Source organism: Taudactylus pleione, unplaced genomic scaffold, assembly GCF_031769625.1.
Source record: "Taudactylus pleione unplaced genomic scaffold, aTauple2 ptg000206l, whole genome shotgun sequence".
Lineage (NCBI taxonomy): Eukaryota > Metazoa > Chordata > Amphibia > Anura > Myobatrachidae > Taudactylus > Taudactylus pleione.
Genome location: NW_028284608.1, coordinates 11,667,073 through 11,689,827, shown reverse-complemented (window position 1 = coordinate 11,689,827; position 22,755 = coordinate 11,667,073). Strand labels below are relative to the sequence as shown.

General features: G+C 43.2%; 1 protein-coding gene across 8 annotated transcripts in view; it reads right to left on the bottom strand.

Annotated features, from left to right (window-relative positions):
• PLCB4 (phospholipase C beta 4) overlaps window positions 1-22,755 on the bottom strand; it is a 335,768-nt gene that overhangs the window by 65,899 nt on the left and 247,114 nt on the right. For all 8 annotated transcript variants that reach the window (XM_088478044.1, XM_088478048.1, XM_088478046.1 and 5 more), the window contains 8 exons: window positions 20,169-20,310; window positions 16,536-16,620; window positions 16,086-16,210; window positions 12,490-12,541; window positions 8,113-8,215; window positions 4,631-4,795; window positions 4,344-4,548; window positions 1,077-1,165 (listed from right to left, as the gene is read on the bottom strand). In XM_088478044.1, coding sequence (XP_088334170.1) covers window positions 1,077-1,165; window positions 4,344-4,548; window positions 4,631-4,795; window positions 8,113-8,215; window positions 12,490-12,541; window positions 16,086-16,210; window positions 16,536-16,620; window positions 20,169-20,310 — 966 coding nt within the window. The remainder of the gene's footprint in view (window positions 1-1,076; window positions 1,166-4,343; window positions 4,549-4,630; window positions 4,796-8,112; window positions 8,216-12,489; window positions 12,542-16,085; window positions 16,211-16,535; window positions 16,621-20,168; window positions 20,311-22,755) is intronic.

Sequence of the window (22,755 nt, the reverse complement as noted above, 5' to 3'; positions counted from 1 at the left end):
ACTGCCAGTCACACACTTAAACTCACAGCGCGTCATGTGAGGAGAAGGAGGGTGAAAATTTTACAGTGTACACCGAGATTAGAAGGGAGTTCAGAAACCTCTCTGTTCACTGTATCATGTGGCATGTGACTGTGGTTGCCATGGTAGCCCGTGACCATGTGAATAATTACCATATAACAAGTAGTTGCAGCCTTAAGAAACAAGCCAAGAAAAATTGGAAATAACCAATGGTCTTCTTACAGTCTGCAACAATGATTAATGTAAAAAATAAAAGCACCAATTGTTTTCATGTGATTGGTGCGTTAATATATAATTTAGCAAATAAGCCCCAATCCACTACGCACTGGACAATGCAAATAGTCCATAAATCTTGAATAGTGTCCCACAGAGCTTAGCTAATGAGATAGTGGACAATGTGCACCCCTAGGCCAAAAGTTTCTTATTGATAAATTCAGCAAAAAATATTAAATTAACTAACTGTGCTTACATGTCATCCTTAGGGTCAGTTACATGGTGGCTGACAGGGCTGCACTTCTGTTTGTCCACATATTTTCTGGTTGGCAGCCACCAGCACTAGTTTTGCCTATCCCACTGACCATAAATAATATAATTTGGTCCTCAACCACCAACCCGCGGCACCCCAGGATGCAATGGCAACCAGTTTGGGTACTACTGGCTTAATATAAGGACACATCTATGGCTCAACAATTCTTCGCACCCTAGGAAAAGGTTTCTCAACCTCAAATGACCTGGAACTCACTAAGTCCGGGAGTCAGCTTTGGGAAGCATTACACAAATTTTGAATTACAGCGGACCAAAACATATTGTAGAGAACAACTTGCCAATGCGTAGGGCGATTCTGAAATGAACGCAAATGTCCGCAGCTGTTTGCAGACATCTAATCCTTAACCTTAGTGAACTGGTCACTTCAACAAACGCTATTCAGCCTTGTACTGATGTACTTTCCAGATTCACCAATTTACTTTATTGATGGATACATATAGATATGTTATCTTTGTTAACATTTGACAAATGTTATAGTCTGCCACTGCCAGGTGGTCATAACTGGTACTTACGGTTTCAATACCCATTGCCCTCATCTGGTCAGCTCTTTTCTCAGTGATCGAAAGAAACTTCTTTGGATCTGATAAAGCATCAACAATATCTAAAAATAAAGAGAAACCAGACAATGAGAGATGAAAGCAAGAGGCTGGTGATAAATATTGTAATCCCATGCCCTAACAGAAAGCAGGAAGGCAGTGGGCACTCAGCAGTTTAGGAGATATGATTCTCTACACCTTTTGGGCACCTCGGATCTCTGCCTTTTGTCGGCATAACAGCAGCAATATATGTGTCACAAAATGGCGCGTGTGGTGCCTGGGGGTCTCCTCATCCCTGCCTTGTGCTCCACACTAGTATGTTCTGCTGGCACCTACTCAGATTTATCTTTGAAGTCATGTGACCTATGCAGATTCAAGATGAGCTCTCCTATATAAACATTGTTCTGGCTGATGCCACCTGCCAGAGTATTGGCCTCGCTACCCAAATCTAGCATTCCCTGACTGTTGCTGTGTTATACAGCCCTGTGTATGATCCAGGTTGTCCTGTAACCTCTCTCTGCTATATCCCCGTGGTTTATCCGTGATCTCTCCATGTAGTCCCTGACTTGCCTCCTGACCTCACTTTGCTTTATCCCTGTGGCTTATCAATGACCTCTTGGTAAACCAATTCCTGGCTTATTGACTCCTCTTCTGTATTAGACTACCAGCCTATTACGCTAGAAACCATGGCAGGGGGCCAGGACCTGCCTTCTGGGCGCTATTTAGTCCAAGCACACTTGTGAGGGTCCCTGGTGAAGATCACTGGTGTGTTAGACTCTGCATCTCTGTGCCTGGCAGTGCAGAACCCAGCTGGAAGAATTATAGGGCTGGGTACGGGATCTTGACAGTCAGAATACAAACAGCAGCATCTCCACGGTCAAAATCCCGACAGATTTTGGTAAGTATTTTAACTAGGAATGCGCAGGCTCGGATTAGTTAGGATTTTCCCGCCAAATTCGAATTTTTCCCACCAAAAATCGCGTCTCAGAAAGAGGCAAAACTTCATCTTTCAAGGACAAACATCATCTTTCATGGACTTTTGTCCAGGAATGACTCTTATCACCCTTATCCTAACCCACCCCTCCCACAGCGTAACTCTAACCCACCAAGCCCACATCCTAACCCTAACTATCCCGTCCCGCAGCCTGACCCTAACTATCCCCTCCCGCAGCCTAACCCTAACCCTCCCCCTAGTGCCTGACCCTAACCCTCCCCCTAGTGCCTGACCCTAATACTTACCGTCGAATCTGTTGGGATTGTGCCGCTGTCGGTATTGTGACCATCTGCATTCTGATAGTCAGGATCCTGACTACCATCTCGAATTATAATATAATTCAAAACCTACAGCATGCTGGTTTGTGACAACAGGGTATTTATAGAGGCTGACTGGGTAGCAGTAACAGGATCTGAGACCCAAAGTTTGCATAGAAATGTGTGGGTGTGGAATTGTGGGGGTGGAGCACAGGAATATTCAATTTAAAGAAGGTGTGATTAGTATATAAGACACCAAAGCTTGTGTAGCTAAAGAATGACTCCTGTCAAATCCCATTTAATTGTATGTTAATTTATTTTTTAATCAAAGTCCAATGAACCAATATAATAATATCTCTACCTGGGAACAAACAGTGTAGTGGGAACTTAGGGCCTGACTCAGCTGGGATCGCAGTTGCTAATATGCACGCAATCGGCCGATTGTTGCATACTGCGCGTGCGTATGCATTGCAGCGCGCGTACACTAACCGCCACTGCGATCAGGACTGCGCAGACCCATCGCAGAGTGATTGACAGTGTGTGTGAGGCTGCGATGGTGCTCGATTGTACTGATGTTTTCGCAGTCTTGCTAAACATTAAGGTAAAGTGGGCGTCCTTATGTAGTGCTGCGGTGGCATAGCGATCGCAATGAATTAGCATACTATCGCAGTTGAACTGCGTGTGTAATCGCAACTGTTCGCTGAATCAGGCCCATAGAAACATAGGCGCTGTCGCAGAGCTGAATGTACACCTGTTTGTGGACTGGACATTGCGTGAATTCTCAGTGCGCATGTGCCGTAAATGGCCCACGCAAGTTCGGCCATTGCAGAGTCAAACGTATTTTGCTCTGCTACACTTACAACTGAAGAAATGGAACTAGGGTGTTCTCGCTAGGAAAAGTCAAGCGAGGCAAGTTCACAGTGGGCTATGCAGACCTGGACATGAGCAAAAATGCACCTTTTGAAAGTGCTCCTTTTGCACCTAATACTGGGCCGGTGCACGATGATGGTGATGACTAGTAGCAAACCGGGTTCCAATCAACAGAGCTACAATAAAAATGTTGACAGTGTCTAGGTAGACACAAACTGGTAGACAGGCAATAGATCGACAGGTACAAAAGGTCAACACAGAAAAGGTTGATATGGATGAAGATCGACCGGTACAAAAGGTCGACATGGCCAAAAGGCAGCTATTGGAATGGTCGACACAAAAATGGTCGACATGTTTTATTTTGTTGGTTAGGGTTTGGCACTTACTGGAGGGTAAGGCTGTAGAAGGGACGGTTAGGGTTAGACACTTACCCCAACTGTTAGGGTTTGGCACTTGGAGGGACGGTTATGGTTAGGCACTTACGCCGACAGTTAGGCACCAGGAGAGAGGGTTAGGCACCAGGAGGGAGGGTTAGGGTTAGGCACCAAGAGGGAGGGTTAGGGTTAGGCACCAAGGGGAGGGTTACGGTGAAGATTAGGGTTAAAAAAAACAAATAAAAAACCATGGGTCGACCATTTTGTGTAGACCATTCAAATGTCGATCTTTTTTGACCATGTCGACATTTTGTACCTGTTGATCTTTTGTACCTGTCGACCTATTGCCTGTCTACCAGTTGGTGTCGATCTATTGACTGTCTATCTAAATACTGTAGATCTTTTAATCCACACCCTAGGAAACGTGGCACATATGCTACAGAAGTGTATAACTGCATATAGACGAATATTGGCATTTTTCCATTGCACAATTCTTTTAAAGAACTCTACACACAATTGTCTTCCAACTCTACAAAAGCCCCATACGGTTTGTTTGATAATGTGATGCAACGTGCACAGATGTACTATAGTTCATAGTGGCTAATTAGACGTTGCATGTTTTCTAACTGCAGTTTAGAGATTGAAAGCAAATAACTGTAAGCCTGCCATGGTTGCCATGCGTTTCTGCATATATCACCATGTAATAAGTACAATAGATTAGTTCCAAGACAGCCTCCTTCCCTCTTACCTCCAAACCCATCGGGAACGTAGGTCTTCAGGACAATGTTACAGAAGATGGTCGGGAGAGAAAGCGGCTTGTTCCCTTCATTTCGGAGTGAAATGTGCCGATATCCTGCCTGAAGGCCGTCTAGTGGCAATATCCTCTGGCCTATCAGCTTATTGTTGTCATCGTACACTGCTATCCTTAGCACAGCAAGGTCTGGTAAGATGACCTGGTGACAATAGGTATGACATTTATCATCTGTTTCCCACTTTTCAAACACGCACATATATTACGTCGCAAACAGCTCCTACCTTTCGGAACACAAAAGGTTCCTCATTGTAAACCGGGTTCAGACCATTGTTCATTACCATACGAGTTTTGAACTCCTTTCTTATAGTGTCTGTCGGTAACCCATACATATCGACCTCAACGTATGTCCCGATTTTTTTGTCTGACAGAAACTGTCCCGATATAACCTAGGTAAATATAGCACATAATTATACAACTTCACACAACTATATCCCAATATACACGCGGTGTATACAGACGGTTTAAGAAAGGAGGGGGCTCATGTGCAGCCACCATGTGGGCGCCCTCCTCTCCTGCAGTGCAGTAGACTCTTGCTTTATGCCAGAGGCAACTGCGCAGGTCTCCGGGAACATGGCACACGCACATGCACAGTTCTCCAGTAACATGGCACCCACACATGCACAGGTCTACGGGAACATGGCACCCATACATGCACATGTCTCCAGGCACCCACACTTAGGTATTGGTATGGTGGTGTTGTGCGCTCCTGGGGATCTTAATAAGGATGTAGAGGTTCCCTGTTGCAGCTATAGACACAGGTGACAGTTCCCTTCGTCACTGGAAATTGGAGATATATAGTAGTTATTGTGTCTAAACAACAGCGCAGCCGGGAGTTTAATGACTCAATGTGTATATTAAAATTGTTTTTAATCTAAACACAGTGTGACAAAATAAAATGAAATAAAATACAATCACATATTACATATTAAAATGCATCTATATATACTGGTGGATAATTGCAGTCTCCGGTGTGCAAAGGGTAAATACTGGATGGATCGCAGATATGTTATGCACATCAACAGCTCGTCAGCTGGGGAGATGGTGTTTGTAGCAAAAAAATACAAAGTAGTTCTGAATCTTTGTTTTGCAACTACTGTCTTGAATACAAAGTGTCACATGTGTATAGGTGGATTGCGTCTCTCCTACCTTGTTTCCAAACAGTTCTTCGGCTGTCCTAGGTTTATACTCACCACACTTCCGTGTGGCTGCAGTGCTGTGAATGCCGCCCGATCTTCTGGCTTCTCCTCCTGTCCTCCGCCAGCGTCTCTGGGATGTGCTGTCTTGCTTGGCGGGTGTTTGCCGGCGGTGAGCATGCACGCTGATCCTCGCCGGAAAGCTGGAGACGGGAGTCCGTGAAGCAAGTTGAGAGGGGGGGGCGTAGCCAATGCGTTTCACCCGCTTGTGCTTGTGCGGACTTCGTCAGGGCTGTGTAGATAGTTGATGGTGGGGAAGCCTTTTATTCAGACCTAAAGGCTGAATAAAAGGCTTCCCCACCATCAACCATCTACACAGCCCTGACGAAGCCCGCACAAGCGGGTGAAACGCATTGGCTACGCCCCCCCTCTCAACTTGCTTCACGGACTCCCGTCTCCAGCTTTCCGGCGAGGATCAGCGTGCATGCTCACCGCCGGCAAACACCCGCCAAGCAAGACAGCACATCCCAGAGACGCTGGCGGAGGACAGGAGGAGAAGCCAGAAGATCGGGCGGCATTCACAGCACTGCAGCCACACGGAAGTGTGGGGAGTATAAACCTAGGACAGCCGAAGAACTGTTTGGAAACAAGGTAGGAGAGACGCAATCCACCTATACACATGTGACACTTTGTATTCAAGACAGTAGTTGCAAACAAAGATTCAGAACTACTTTGTATTTTTTTGCTACAAACACCATCTCCCCAGCTGACGAGCTGTTGATGTGCATAACATATCTGCGATCCATCCAGTATTTACCCTTTGCACACCGGAGACTGCAATTATCCACCAGTATATATAGATGCATTTTAATATGTAATATGTAATATGTGATTGCATTTTATTTCATTTTATTTTGTCACACTGTGTTTAGATTAAAAACAATTTTAATATACACATTGAGTGATTAAACTCCCGGATGCGCTGTTGTTTAGACACAATAACTACTATATAGGCACCTAAACTTGCACAGGTCTCCGGAAACATGGCACCCACACATGCACAGGTCTCCGGGAACATGGCACCCATACATGCACAGGACTCCAGGCACCAACACATGCGCAGGTCTCCGGGAACATGGCACCCGCGCATGCACAGTTCTCCTGGAACATGGCACCCACACATGCACAGGTCTCCAGGCACCCACACATGCACAGTTCTCCGGGAACATGGCACCCGTGCATGCACAGTTCTCCTGGAACATGGCACCCACACATGCACAGGTCTCTGGGAACATGGCACCCACACATGCACAGGTCTCCAGGAACATGGCACTCACACATGCACAGGTCTCCGGGAACATGGCACCCACACATGCACAGGTCTCCAGGAACATGGCACCCACACATGCACAGGTCTCCGGGAACATGGCACTCACACATGCACATGTCTCCGGGAACATGGCACCCACACATGCACAGGTCTCCGGGAACATGGCACCCACACATGCACAGGACTCCAGGCACCAACACATGCGCATGTCTTCAGGAACATGGCACTCACACATGCACATGTCTCCGGGAACATGGCACCCACACATGCAGAGGTCTCCGGGAACATGGCACCCACACATGCACAGGTCTCCGGGAACATCTCTAGTGGGCATATCACCGGCAAAATGCCACAGTCTGCAGCATCGGCCAACATGAGACTCCGGAGAGGTAAGTAAAATAATTATATGAGTGCAGAGTGTGTGGTGTGAACCCCCGTGGGACCCAGGGGCCCATGTGCACCGTACACCCATTCTATATATGCCAATGTTTTACATTATTATTCAGAAGTTATGACTTTCGTTGATGGCAGACATAAAACATAACTGGAATGTAATAAACTACACTGCGAACTGACCAAAAAAGTGTCTAATGGTCGCTTGTTATCTAAAGATATTTATAATGGGGAACTGGAAACAAGTGGCCATATGAAAGCGATAGGAAGGTTCTATTTTTACATAATATTATATTATCTTCACATGTACAGAGCACAAGTAATTGCACTCACATTGCGTGCACAGACCCAAGGCCCTGATTCTGAGCCGCACGCTATGCTGGACACGGATGGGCCATTCATAAGTGTTATTCTTTTTTCTCACCAGTTTGTTAAATATATGTTATGTGTGTGTACAGTCTCTATTATCCTTGTAATCAGATGATCCTTCCCTATTAGAAGGGTTAATAGTTGTTGAACCCTTTTCTCTGAATCTATAGGGTACACTGGAACACTGGGGTACAGTTGTGGTGTGAGGAGACTGGGCACTTTAAAACTTAGAAAGAACTCAAGTTCTTCCCCCTCTATACGCCAACTGGTTACACACAAAGTTATTTACTAACATAGCCAAAGGACACATCAGCAGCCAGTACAGCTTGACATGGTCACATTATACAGAATGGCGAATAATGTCAGCTGCGTATAGCTTTAGAACACGCAAGGGTTCTTCAGGGGGATAATCGTATAAACGTAAAAAAACTATAGCAGCGGTGGTCCTTAATTGTATCCAGCTTTTTGTTATATATACCTGAACAGAACAGGTGGCTGCAATCACGCCATCCACTGGGGTTTCCGAGAACGGGTCAAATGTCCTGTCTGGACGACGCATGAAGTCTGGCTTAAGGAGGAACCTACAAATGTAATTATATTGACACGTTAAAAAAACAGAAATCAAGTTCACAGGAATGTAAAACAATGTGATAATAGGTATTCCTTAATATTAATAAGAGAACGTCATGATTTTATTGTTATGCATGTAAAAATTAGATGGTTTCCGTACAACTCTGACGCATGCATAGGATCTGTACATCTCTACAGCACATGTGCAGATCTGTGTCTGCAAAGACGGTCACAGTGCCCCCAAAACCACAGCATGATTGACATGCTGCGGCCTTTTGGGAGAGGGGAAGGGTTGGCAGCAGCCGGCATCCCAGAAAACAGGAGTGTGGCGACCCTATTTTCTGTGCTACTGAAGCCAATGGCTGCGTCCTTGGATTGGAACGAAAAGATCTAGACGCCTTTAAAGAAAACACAGAAGGAAAAACAAATCCAAAAATCCTTTTTATTACTCAATATAACGGTAATTATAAAGAAAGAACAACAATGTCATATTCTGCGACTAGATAATAAAATCAAGAACATCCTACATTAAAAAGAAAAGAAAAGGATGAAGAAACAAAAGACATACACAAGGGACACTTTTATTGCCTAAAGTGTGTAGGATGCAAGAACCAAACAACAAAAACTAAACCAAACAAAGAATTCACTTCCAGACAAACAAAGAAGACATATACAATACGGGTTCGCATAACATGTAAAAGCGTCATATATCTGTTGGATTGCCCTTGTGGTATACAATACGTGAGCCAAACTAAAAGGAAACTCAAAACAAGAGTGGCCGAACACATCTATAACATAAAGAAGGGACTCAGCACTCAGGGATATATTTAATAAAGTGCGAGTTTTTAGAAGTGGGGATGTTGCAGATAGCAACCAATCAAATTCTACTTAATATTTATCTGGCAGCTTATAGAAGATAATAGCTACAATCTGATTGGTTGCTATGGGCAACATCTCCACTTCTAAAAACCCGCTCTTTAGTAAATATACCCCTCACAGTCTACCTCAACATTTTCTGAACTATCACAACAATGGTCCGAAAGGCCTCATGTGCGAAGGAATTCAAAAAGTAAAAGACAATTGGCGAGGAGGAAACATAGTTACAGCACTCAGGAAATATGAAGCCTGCTGGATTTTCCTACTAAGAACCTTGAGACTGCATGCTCTCTATAGTGATATTGAAGTAAATTTATTTTTATAAAAACAATGAAAAAAAAAATTATATTCCAACACATATACATTTTATCTTTCCACATCTCAATATTATTATTTTTTCTTTTACGCTATCTCTCTCTCTCTCTCTCTCTCTTTTTCCAGCATTCAAGTAACAAGGTCCCAGAGATCATGTGAAATAGATCAATGGTAGCGCAAGTCGGTATATTTCTCAGGAGGTGAAAAGACTGGAGTGACAGTGTATATAAATTAATGCTAATGTATATAACATAGGCAGATACTGTATGTAGTAAAAATAAGTTTAATAAAGCCATAAATCAACCAAGCATATTGACAAGGACAAATATCCTGATCAGTACCAATAAATACTTATGTATTGGGTAAGTACAATCAATGCAAAGTAAATCATTAAAATAATAAATATATATTAAATTAGCATCAAAACTTGGATTGATGAATAATTATTAATGAACCGATTCCTTTGATAGGAAATCTGAAAGTTCTCCAGCAATTTATGACCTAACATGCAGGTTGGTATGATGAATGATCCGTGTCTCACACTGTGTGGAATATGTAGAGGATTCTCCCCATGGAATATCAGCTTGGCAGCTGGGCAACTGGGATGCAATCGGGAAACCGGCTGCCTTAATACAGACAGCCGGCTTCCCGGCTGCTTTATCCCGACGTGGGATTAATGACCGGCGTCTATATCTAGACGCCTGTCATTTACCCGACGCCGGGAGACCAGCGACTGGCATCCCGAACAAAGGGATGCCGGGCGCCCCTAGCGGACAGCCGCGCGGGGGGGGTTAGGATCAGGCACCCCCCCTGGAGGGTTAGGCTAGGGGAAGGGGGGGGTTAGGGTTAGGCACCCCTGGGGGGAGGTTAGGGTTAGGCACCCCCCCCAGGGGACTTAGGTTTAGGCAGCGGAAAAGGGAGGGGTTAGGCACTTAGAAGGGGGATTAGGGTTAGGCACCCTAAGGAGGGTTAGGTTAGTTTATACTTACCTTGGGGACGATCGGGATTTCCAGTGCTGTCGGGCTTCCGTTGCCGGGCTCTGCTGATCTGTCGGGCTGCCGCTGCCGGGAATCGAACTGCCGGCCATGTGGCAGCCGGGATTCCATACTGATTCCGGGCAACTTGGTGCAGATGTCCCGTGGGTCCTCAGAGACAGTGAAAGCAGGTGGTAACTCCCAAGGTCTATTGTAGCTGAACAGCTAGGCAACTTGGTGCTTTAAACAGGGAGATCCTAGTATCCTGTATGTACTGCGGCCAATTTCTGCCTGGAAACCGGGGGACAACGTGCAGTTAGGTCCAGTGATGGTGCCGATCTCAATCCAATGGTTGTGTATTCCCCCTGGAAATCTGCACAAAGTTGCCCAGCTGCAAAGCTGATATTCCACGGGGAGAATCCTCTACATATGCAACATAGTGTGAGACACGGATCATTCACCATACAAACCTGCAGGTTAGGTCATAAATTATTTAAAGTGACGTGCTGGAGAACTTTCAGATTTCCTATCAAAGGAATCGGTTCATTAATATTTATTCATCATTCCAAGTTTTGATGCTAATTTAATATATATTTATTATTTTAATGATTTACTTTGCATCGATTGTACTTACTCAATACATAAGTATTTATTGAACTGGGTACTGATCAGGATATTTGTCCTTGTCAATATGCTCGGTTGATTTATTGTTTTATTAAACTTATTTTTACTACATATCTGCCTATGTTATATGCATTAGCATTAATTTATATACACTGTCACTCCAGTCTTTTCACCTCCTGAGAAATATACCGACTTGCGCTACCATTGATCTATTTCTCTATTCTTACTTAGTGACCATCTTTTTATTTGGATAGCAGCAGCAACTTTTTCCATTATTTTCACCACCAATCAACTGTCTACTGTTTACTTTAGGTGACCCTACAGAGCGGTCATTTGCTATATTTATTTGTTTCCCACAGATCATGTGGTTACCGCTTTTTTTGACAGGTCACTTCCTGTTTTTATGGAACAATAAAGTTTTTATCGATACATAAAGTAGCATGACAGAACATTTCTATCCTTGACAAAGTAGCCGCAGAGCTACGAAACGCGTTGGGAACCAGTAGGCAACAGCACAGCGACCGACAGACATTGCACACGACAGAGCACAGCGGAGCGGTCCCGGCGTCTGATGTCATCAAAAAAGCAGCAAAGCCACAAGCAGCCTGACTGTGAAGACTCCCTCACCCCAGACCACACCTAGACATCAGGAGGTTTAGGGTAAGCTTAGGGTTAGTCACCGCAAACCTGCACCAGTACTATCTGTGGCCGCTAAAACCACAACACGATGTAGTTTTATTGTGTCACTGTAATGCTGGATACTATTTGCTTTTAATTCATTTCTTTTTCAATTTTCATTTAATTAAAAGGTACTTTTTTTTTTTTTACTTCAATTTAAAAATTTTTTTTTCTCTTTTTCACATTTGTTTTATTTACACACGCACATCACATTTAGTCACACTAACGCTCGTTTACCTCTATTATTGAAATGTATTAAAACTGAGCAGCTTAGTTTGTATAGCGCAGAACACTTGTTTTCCCATTTTTTGGCGTCCTTGGATGCAGCTTCGCTGGCCCTGGCAGTGTGAAATACACGGCCATACTGACATGACCGATGCTCCCAGCTGCTTCTCCGGACGCAGCATCAGATCAGGGAAGCCGACAGTGGGCGTCTTATTTTGCATATTGTAGTACAAGGATGCAGCGATTGTGCTACACCCTACATCTCTAAATCAGGCCCTAGAGTTGTTCACTCCTTCAGCAATATAAAATAGTGCACAGATGCAAAGGTCACTGAAATGCTATACATTGATAAGCACTGTACAATGGGCTAGAGTCACTCGTAATGCGGTCAGACGCCTACAGCGATCGTAAGCCTATGAGACTATCCGCCCGTATTCTGAATTGTACAAATCTATGCAACCGCGCTGCAAGAGCAACTGTCATCTCTGGTAACGGCTATTACACCTACCCCATGCTTGGTGCAGAAGTTGTGACTGAATAGGTCATAACTCTGGGAATAGTATAAAGGAGATACTTAAGATGATCCTTCTTACCCACAAGATCCATTGTATTCAAACTTCCCCTGGTTCAGCTGCATTGCTAGATCTGTTTAAAGAGAAACATATTACAAAGTCCATTAGACAGTTGTACTTCAGTTTAATCACTGCTGGACTGAGCAGAGGGCCTGATTCAGATCCACTCGCTAAGCAGCATTCGCACACAGACTGCCGATGTTTGCACTGTGCGCATGCATCACAGTGCGCGAACCAGTGCGAGTCGCTCGCTGCGCATAGACTGCCCGGCTGAATGAGTGACAGGACAAGCCGTTTGTGGGTGGTGACATGGGCTGGCTGCTAGAAACGGGGGAGTGAAGGTGCGAACGCAGGCGTGCCTGAGCGTCTTAACGCCGTTTTAGAGGCGTGCATAATTAGCAGGCAGCATCATAGTACACGTCACTTGGCTGTATTTTACACTGAACCGCTCGCAATGCTTGCGGTAGGGTATGGTCAACCACAAGTGCTGCGTTTGCATCCGATGGTACTCGATGGTACCGATGGTTGCATACACTTTCTGGAGATGACCTGCGCAAGCGGGCGTCTTAAGACAGGTTGGTGGGCGTCTGCATACACAAAGTAATCGCAATGCAAGACATAGTGGCCGTGCTTATGCATGCCGTGCAAGAAGTGTACGCATCTAGCGAGCGGGTCCGAATCAGGTCCAGAGTTCGGAATCCCAGAGCCCTCCAGCAGCGGACATGTATCAGCCTATTACTGGCAAGTCATACTGGGACAGCAACTTCACAGCACTTGGAGGGCTCTGGTCACCTAAACAACTTAACTTTGGAAGGTGATAAACCTGGACTTAGGATATCAATTAAACAGGGACAGTTAATTTGTACATGTTTCTTTATATTGTATATTTAGAATGTATGATTCACATATTAAACTCATTTATTAATAATTATCAATAAGACTTTCCACTAGTTTCCAAACATTCAAGCGTTCTCTAAAAACTCACTTCTTCAGACAAGCTTATCAGATTCCAGAACCGCCCACCTAACCTTTTTATAGCATCCCTATCTAACTCTCTTCTCATAGTAAACACCCATCACATCTTCTCCTTCTTCAATTTTACTTCCTTCTAACCCTAGGCCACATTTCCAGTGTGATTGGATCATACAGCCCACCAAGAACATCTGCAATCGGGCTGGACCAATTTGCAATATATAGCACCTATCCTTGTGTATCAACACCTATTTCCCTATAGATTGTAAGCTTATGAGCAGGGCCCTCTTACCCTTATGTATGTGTCTTACGTATGTCATGTATGTATGTCTTTTACAACCCAGTAAAATGTTAATGTTGATTCAAATTGTAAAGCGCAACGGAATTTGCTGCGCTATATAAGAAACTGTTAATAAATAAATAAATACATTTATTAAGTGCAATATTATTGTGTGTTCATTATGTTATTAGAACTTATGGTACAGATGTGTCCTTGCTCAACTAGCCTCAATACGCCATGCAGCGACTGTTTGGCATGACTGCAGTATGTATCAAACTTTCTAGAGAGCGTCGAAGTGGACACAATTTCCATAGTAATCAATCAGCTTATACCTAACATTTTATAGATGGTACTTCTGGCTGGAAACTATGGGCAAATTCTCCACTTATCCACTCTTTAGTGGATCTATATCTCCTGTGCTCCGCAAAATAAAATATGCCTAATAACAAAAACAATAGTAATTATACTAATAATCAACTGTGACTTACTTCTGTTATTATATTGTTTTAAATAATAAAAACAATGATAGGGGTCAATCCAATTCCACGCGAATGTGGCGGGTTGCCATGCACTGCATGTCGCACCCCTTTGCAGCCGGCTCCGAGCCCGAATTCACATAATTTTACTCGGAGCGCTATGGGACTGCAAGCACTTTTATGCAAATTTGGGCTGCCTTCAAGTGCGCAAGTACATCACGCAGAATTGGATTGACCCCATAATATTGCAAAACAAAAAATAGCAACAAAAATGTAAATAACAATATTTATGAAATTATACAAAAACAAAAAATAATTATTTTGTATGGGTGGGTAGGGTCAGATATCCTGTTGTCTATCCCCCCCTTTTGTGGACCCTGAATCCTCACACACTTGGGGCTTCAGCACCACTGGGCTGAGTATTGGGCAGGATGCAGGGTTGGAAGTAAATTGACTCCACTTTACTGAAAGGAAGCATGTAGGTTATAAATGTCTATAATTGCCCACATGCTGAGTTGTATACAATGTGTGATGTGACCACCTCTTTACTACGTAATGCCATCATCAGTGTGCACCTACTGAGCCAACTCCACATAGCCCACAGTCAGGGCCGGTGCAAAGTGTCTGGGTGCCCCAGGCAGCGTTTCACCCACCACCCCTGCTCCCTCCAATTCATACTATGCCACATATTAGTGACACTAATTTATAATATGCCACACAGTGGAGCCCCCAAATCATACTGTACCTCATAACCCTGCCCCAATTCATAATTTTATGTTCTACAATTCATTGTATGCCACACATCTGTATCCCCAATTCATAATTATGCTACACATCAATGCCTCCAATACATAATATGCCACACATTTGTACCCCCAATACATAATATGCCACACATTTGTGCCTCCAATACATAATATGCCACACATTTGTGCCTCCAATACATAATATGCCACACATTTGTGCCTCCAATACATAATATGCCACACAGCTGTGCAAGAAAGTGATGGTATGCCATGAATTATGCCAAACAATGACCCTAGTACATATGTCACACATGTGCCCCAAATTCTTTATATGCCATGTAGCTGTGCCCCCAATACTTTATGCCAACCATCCATGCCCCAATATATTTATGCCACACATCTGTGCTCCAATATATGTCAGTACCCATTACACTCAACATACACACATACTCGCCCTGCCATCACTCATTAAACCCACATAAACATACACTAACCTTGTCAGCACTTAATAAAACCACCCCCACACACACACTAAACTAACCTGTCTGGGACTGAAATAGACATCCTTTTTTTTTTTTGTGGACTCAGCAGCGCCCTCCAGTGGCCGGCGCCCCTAGGCAGCCCCCTAAAGCTGCCTAATGGTAACACCGGCCTTGCCCACTGTTGCATCTTCACCCCCCTTATTCAACTTTGCCTACTTTAGATTGCCATGGTGCACACATAGGGGGTGTAATGAATACCAAAGTGATTGGAGCCTTGCTCCCTTGCATACATATATATAATATACATATGCAATTAAAATGCATAAAACTCCGCATTGCCCATTCCCTGAGCTTGCGCAATGCAAATTCACGCCAGATCCAGTGGGCAAACTGTCAGGACATTGGACTCTGCATAAGCTTCATTAGTATTTACTGTTTAAAATAATGACTAATTAGAATGCAGCACACACAAGATTTGTTTATGTAAATCGGGACTGGTCACTGATTGGCTGCTTCCTATTTGTCAGTAAACATCTTAATATAATTTAACCATGTAGCAGTTTCTACATAAAACACTAGAGGCATTTATGCAGCATCTGTTTTGGAAGTTATAGAGCAAACGCTCCTTGGCATTCAGCATGATTGGGTGCTGCAGCCTTACCTGGGGTCTGATAATTCAGAGACACCATCTGGCAGCCAGCGTTCCAGAAAATTTGAGGCATATAATTACTGGAATCCACTCTACCCCCTTTAGGATAGATCCGGCTCATCTGACGTTTGTTGTAGCTATGAACATTGTTAAGGATGGCAAAAAAAAAGACCAATACAGAAATATAAAGCAGCCTGTTATTTACCCACTGATCTTCAGCTTTGTATCTAATCAAATAACTCTCATTACATTAGTATATGACTTCACGTGAAGTATACACTGCTTTGTGATACCATCTGCTTTCCGTGCCATGTCCTATAGATAGTGAATGTACCTGAAGTATGAGGCAGGCATTGAGGCGTGAGGTGTGCAGTGATTACCGGCCTACGGTGACAAAGAAGGTGAAATCTGGCTAACGTTTCCCGTGTTGTAAAAACCAATAACAGGACACTGAAAGGATACTTTACAAACTCAATTGCATGTGTCTTTAAATACCCCAATCCCACCGACTCATTAAAAGAGGACATGTTGAAATGAATGTTCCTTTCTGAAAGGAAAAAGAAAAAACACTATTAAATAATTATAGATGCATACAATACACTTTATCATAAATACAAACTTGCGACTTTTCCACTTAGAGGCAAGGTGGGGAAATCAAGTGTCAGGCAAGCAGGCACAGTATAGCGTAAAGGCATACTTATCAACTCTCCCTGCATGTTAGGGAGACTCCCTGAAATAGTAGCAATCTCCCTGACTCCGTGAAGAGTCTATCAATCTCCCTGATTGCACCCTGTTATATGAAAATAACAGTGATATATACATTCAAATGAGTCCATTAGTATAATTCCCGAGCATTGATTCTCAGGCACAATGATCCCTATGGTTACATGCATTTCCTGAAAAGTATCAGTGTGTTTTCATCAACGAGTAGATCTTACTAACTGCTTTCGGTCTCATTTACATTTGGATGTAAGTCAGGTTTATGACACGCCTCTCAGATGTAGCAGTACACGCCCACTTTACCGCCGCGCTCATAGGTGTTGCTTTCACAATCTCCCTGAAATGCTTTTTCAAAAATAGGCAAGAATGTGTAAAGGCATACTCACATAAATGCAGCTGAGCCACACATGGACGCAGCCGCATGTCCAGTGCACCTGTCTGCAGCCGTTATTACTGGTGCAAGATCAGTGCTGATGGTGATCACCAAACAGGCCTTGCTAATGTATAAAGGTTATAAACAAATGAAAAAATGTGGGGCTCCCCCTCCCCTGATAAAGCTGATATCAGCAACACACAATGACATATATACTGGTGACTTGGGGTCGCCCTGCACTGATGTCACTCAGCCATATCCTGTTTATTGGTCTCCCCCTCTCCACTACAAAAAAACAGTTGCATGCTGAAGGCACTAAGGCTCCTACCAGCACGGGCTCTTGTAGAAAGCACAAGCCTCCTCTAGAACAGCAGATGGAGGATGCTCAGTTATGGTATATAGTGAAGGACAATCATGGTTGCCAGCAACTTATTGCTTTAACATTTCTACAGTGACTGGTCCATGTTTTATGTCTTTGTCATTCCATCCATACTACACCACTGGTAGCTGTACAGAATCGCCGCTCACCTACAACTGCTTTATCATAATGCTACTGCCCAACAATAGCCACACACACTTTCCCCACACCTCTAAAGCTGGTTACACACTAGATTACATGTCGTCCGAACCCACGGATCGGAGCGACATATCAGGTACCCCTGATATGCACGCTCCCGCGGATCGTTAACGACATCCCCCGTCAGCCCTACTGCAGGGCCAGTGGCGGATGTTGCTAATGGTGCCATGCTGCAGAGGCGCGTCCGGACAGCCGCTCGCGAGTGGGTCTGAATGAGGGCCATTGTCTGATGTGTACCCAGCTTTAGAGTGTAAGCTCATTGGAGCGAGTCATCTTTATCTTGAGCTTTAGGTCATTGTATGTAATCTTTTAGTGTCATGTTCTTGTCCCCTTAATGTGCAGCACATTGAGGTAAAATGCATGCAGCAAATAAAGTGCAGTTACAAGATTATTTTAAGCTGCACATTTTAAATTATACGAGCAAATTTAAAATAAACACTAATACATCCGCAACAATGATGCATTTAAAACATATGAAGACATGCTCGATGAATATCGTGATGGCGAGGTACATTTAAATCATCCTCAACCGGTTAATGATGAAGGAAGTGTTAGGGTTATATAAAAAAATTCAATATATTAAGAAAGTAACTAAAAATGGCATTCCCACACCCTCCTTCCCTCAATAAAAAGTCACCTAAGCACCATTACTCATAGCTTGGGTTAGTTTGAGCTTGCCAGCACCAGGCTATGACAGGCTGGAATGGTCGCACTATAACTGGGAAACCCACAGCATAGGGTAGGGGTTCCCAAACGCGGTCATCAAGGCTCCCCAACAGTTCAGGCTTTAGAGAAATCCATTGAGCATAGGTGGTTAAATCAAATTGGCTGAGGTACTAATTAAGTCACCTGTGGTCGTCCATGGATGTCTCTCAAACCTGAACTGTTGGGGAGCCTTGAGGACCGCGTTTGGGAACCTCTGGCATAGGGTCACCCTGTCAAATGTGTAAAATGTACTATATGCTTGATGTGTTTCCAACATCCAGTTGTATTATTCTTCAGCTGCTATATGGCTCCATCTTGTGGATGTTTGGCTAAATGCATTCCTACCAATGTTTGCAGTACTCTCCCTTTTAAAGAGTCATCTCGTAAAAGGAAACAAAATTGTAATACCTAAAATTCCATATATATGTACAAGAGGCCTGTCCATTTTTTGCATTGTTGCTTTGTGTTTGTTTTGCTGAAAATTACTTTTTATATTTAATTGACTTTAACCAATAAACATTTAATATTTTTCCTCCCTGGATATAGAGGGCTTTCTATTGGCACCACAATCAAGTAAACATCCTTTTTTTTTAGTTTATGGACATTATACATAGGCGAACAAAAGAAATCCAAAATGCACATACAGTAAGTATGTAAAGTACTGTTTGTGTCCTATTTCAGAGGAAGTAAGCCCATGCTCTGACACTAGGGGCACTGTGGAAGCGATGATCTGAGGGACTGATTCAGCAAGGAATGTAGCCGCGGGTTCGCACGCACCAGTTCAATGTTTTCGCACTGCGCATGCGCAAACTAGTCTATGCTATCGGGTAGGGGTTCGCAGGCCATACCCAGTGTGTATGCAGACCCCTCCGATATTGTGTGACACAAAGTGCCGTTTGTGTGTGGTGACGAGGGGGTGGTCGGACAAACGCAGGCGTGCCCTTGAGTTTGGCCGTCGTTACAGGGGCGTGCATAATTAAGGTTGCCATACACAGCCAGAGGTCTAGTTGAACACAGGAAGTTGCCAAAACCTGCACAAGTTCTGGTCAACTTGCGTTCCTTGCTGAATCGGGCCCTAGGTCTTACCCAGATCATCTCTATCATGCAGAAAACACTTGTGCTTCTTTCAACACTGCTTCCTGCCATCACTCGGGAGATCCATAAAGACGCATAAGGATAGCAGAATCTTTGCTATCTCTTTCCTCATTTGTCTAATTGGCGATCAATCACTATTTTCATGTGCGCCATCTGCCTCCCAGCTCACAACAGTCCCTAACTGTGTCTCGAGAGTCGCAGCCTAAAATGTTATCAAAGCGAATACCTAGCTATGCCCATTGTAATTACTACATCAATGGCAGTGAATGTGTTAATCCAAGTCAGACACTTTTACATATATATTCCAATATATAACCAGCCATTATTATGCTCCTAAAATCCATTACTGGTTTCAAGGCTAAATTAGCTTTAAGTCGCACAACATGGTAGGTCATACATTGCAGATTTGTACTCACAGCGATGTTTTACTACCCGAACGTCTCACGCAGTGTTATAGCGCGTCATCGGGCATCTAATTTAATAGGCTTCTAATTGTCTTTACCGTGGAATGCAGAGGGCCACTTCATAAAGCCAACATGCTATATTTTGAATTGTTTGTTATAGTTGTTATACTTTATTTTGTATATTCACAATAGTTTGATCCTATAAAATGTGCATACTTTACCTTCTGCCACTTTGAATCCTTGAAATTTTACTGGTTGAGCATAGTTGATCATCGTTGATAAAAATGGATGTATATTCGTTGTGGCTCCTACATATTTATAATTAGCCATCCATGTTTGTTCATCGTCAGCAGTTACGGGGCCCTAAAATTGTAATCATAATATACAGAAATGATTAATACATTTAGGGAAAGATTTACTAAAACGTGATTTCACTAAACCACGTCTTCATGTTATGTAATATGTGGGGATGGGACAATATTTGTTGCATTGGTTTCCACTTAGATTGGACACTATTGTGACACTACAACTGCAAGTACATACTTTCGCTAATGTGCATGATTGTGCTTGTAGTTCAGCATGCAGTAACTCTAACATCTGACTGTGCATGCTGCTATATTAAAACACTTGTTACCCTGGTACCCAACATCCAGAGATACCAGGAGCCCAGTGCTAGTCAGCATTAGCCAGAGCTCTCTAGGTAAGTGAGTCCGGTGGTTTTTGTCTCCCCAACCACACCTAGAGCACTGAGCCCAACCTGAGCGAGCTGGGCTGTTAATTTAAGGTAGGGGCTACTTTATTATAAACTAATTCATTTTTATTTCATATGACAAGGGTATCTGAATGGATGACACCAGCCTGGCATAATTAAACTTGGCACAGCACATCTCACCTGCGAGTCCACATAGGCAAAGTAAAACCGGATTTCACATCCAGTTCTAGGGGTAAATTTACTAAAGTGAAAGTTTTTAGAAGTGAGTTTTAAAAGTGATGTTGCCCATAGCAACCAATCAGATTCTACTTAACATTTAAATAACACCTTCTAGAAGATAATAGCTAGAATCTGATTTGGTTGCTATGGGCAACATCACTTTTAAAACTCACTTCTAAAAACTCTCACTTTAGTAAATTTACCCCCTAGAATGGGAATTTACATGTATGGGTTTGCAAACCATCACACTTCCCATGCAGCCTAATGGGTTACACTCTCCAAACTGCAGGATGATAGACGCAGTGGTTTGGATCTGAGATCCACAAGAGTGGCTGATTTCTGACTGCACAACATAACCCAGTTATACGCAGTGCACCCTGCCCTTAAACTTAGTTATGTTTTTATAACAATTTAATTTTTTAATGCATATTAAAACAAGCAAAAGAATTCACATGGGAAACCAGCAAGATGCAGCTCTCCAGCTGTTATCAGACAACAACTCTCTAAGGAGGATATTTATCAATGCTGGGAGAGAGAAAAAGTGGAGAGATATAAAGTACCAACCAATGAGGTCCAACTATCATTTTACAGGCTGAGTTTTATAAATGACAGTTAGGAGCTGATTGGTTGGTATTTTATCTCCATCCACTTTTTTTTGTCTACGAGCTTTACATTAGTAGTGTCAGGCGTGGAATTCTAATCATGCACATGTAATCTATTCTTTCAGTTGCATGCTCCACCCATCGTAACTCACTGCATGCATTTCAGTGTTTATTCATCTTTATCTCGACTAGACAGGCAATCCCTCAGCCCATGGGTGGGACATCAAAGGATTTATTAAGCTGTAACTAACAGTTTTTATGTTTATTCTGAAACTATCCATACTTCGTTTTGCATTTTATGTATGATATTGAGGCACAAAAACAACTAAATTATATACCAGAACAGATATTAGCCCTATACCACAGGTTCCCAAAAGTGGTCCTCAAGGCTCCCTGGGGTAGATGTATGATATCGGCACTTAACGTGCCGCTATAATGCTTCCCGCTTCGCCTCTTTACCGAGCCGAAGCAGGAAGCACTACCGATGAGATGTATGAACATCTCATCGGCCGGAGAGGGGGAGCGTTAACTCCCCCCTCCGGTGCTACCCGCTAGAGACCACAGCGCATCCGGTTTCCAGTGTTTAAAATAGGGATGTGCAGGCTCGGATAGGTTCGAGTTTGCACGTTGAGTTCGGATTTTTCCCTCCAAAAAAACGGAACTCAGAAAGAGGCTAAACGTCATCTTACATGGGCGAACATCATCATTCCTGGACAAAAGTCCAGGAATGATGATGTTCGTCCATGTAAGATGACGTTTAGCCTCTTTCTGAGTTCCGTTTTTTTTGAGGGAAAAATCCGAACTCAACGTGCAAACTCGAACCTATCCGAGCCTGCACATCCCTAGTTTAAAACCATATGACCGATTGTCATTTGCTCCCATACATTACCAGGTTTTCATTCCAACCATCTAGATTGGACAGATATCTGACAGATAATTGTATAGTGTATGCCCAGCATTAGCGATATCCATGGTTGAGCACAGGTGGCTTAATTAGTGCCTCAGTCAATTTGATTTAACCACCTGTGCTGAAGCATGGATATCTTTAAAGCTGCATACACACACAACGATTTAGTAAATGAAAGATTTTAGTAAATTATTTTCGTTAATTTTTTCAAGGGAAAAATGAACGAAAATCGTTTACTAAAATCATTCATTTACTAAATGTAATGAACGATTTTTTTTTGAACTACAAACGATTTTTGCATATTCCCTTACTGAAAATCGTTGAGTTGGCCAGTCTGACTGAACTACAAACTACAAACGTGACCGCGC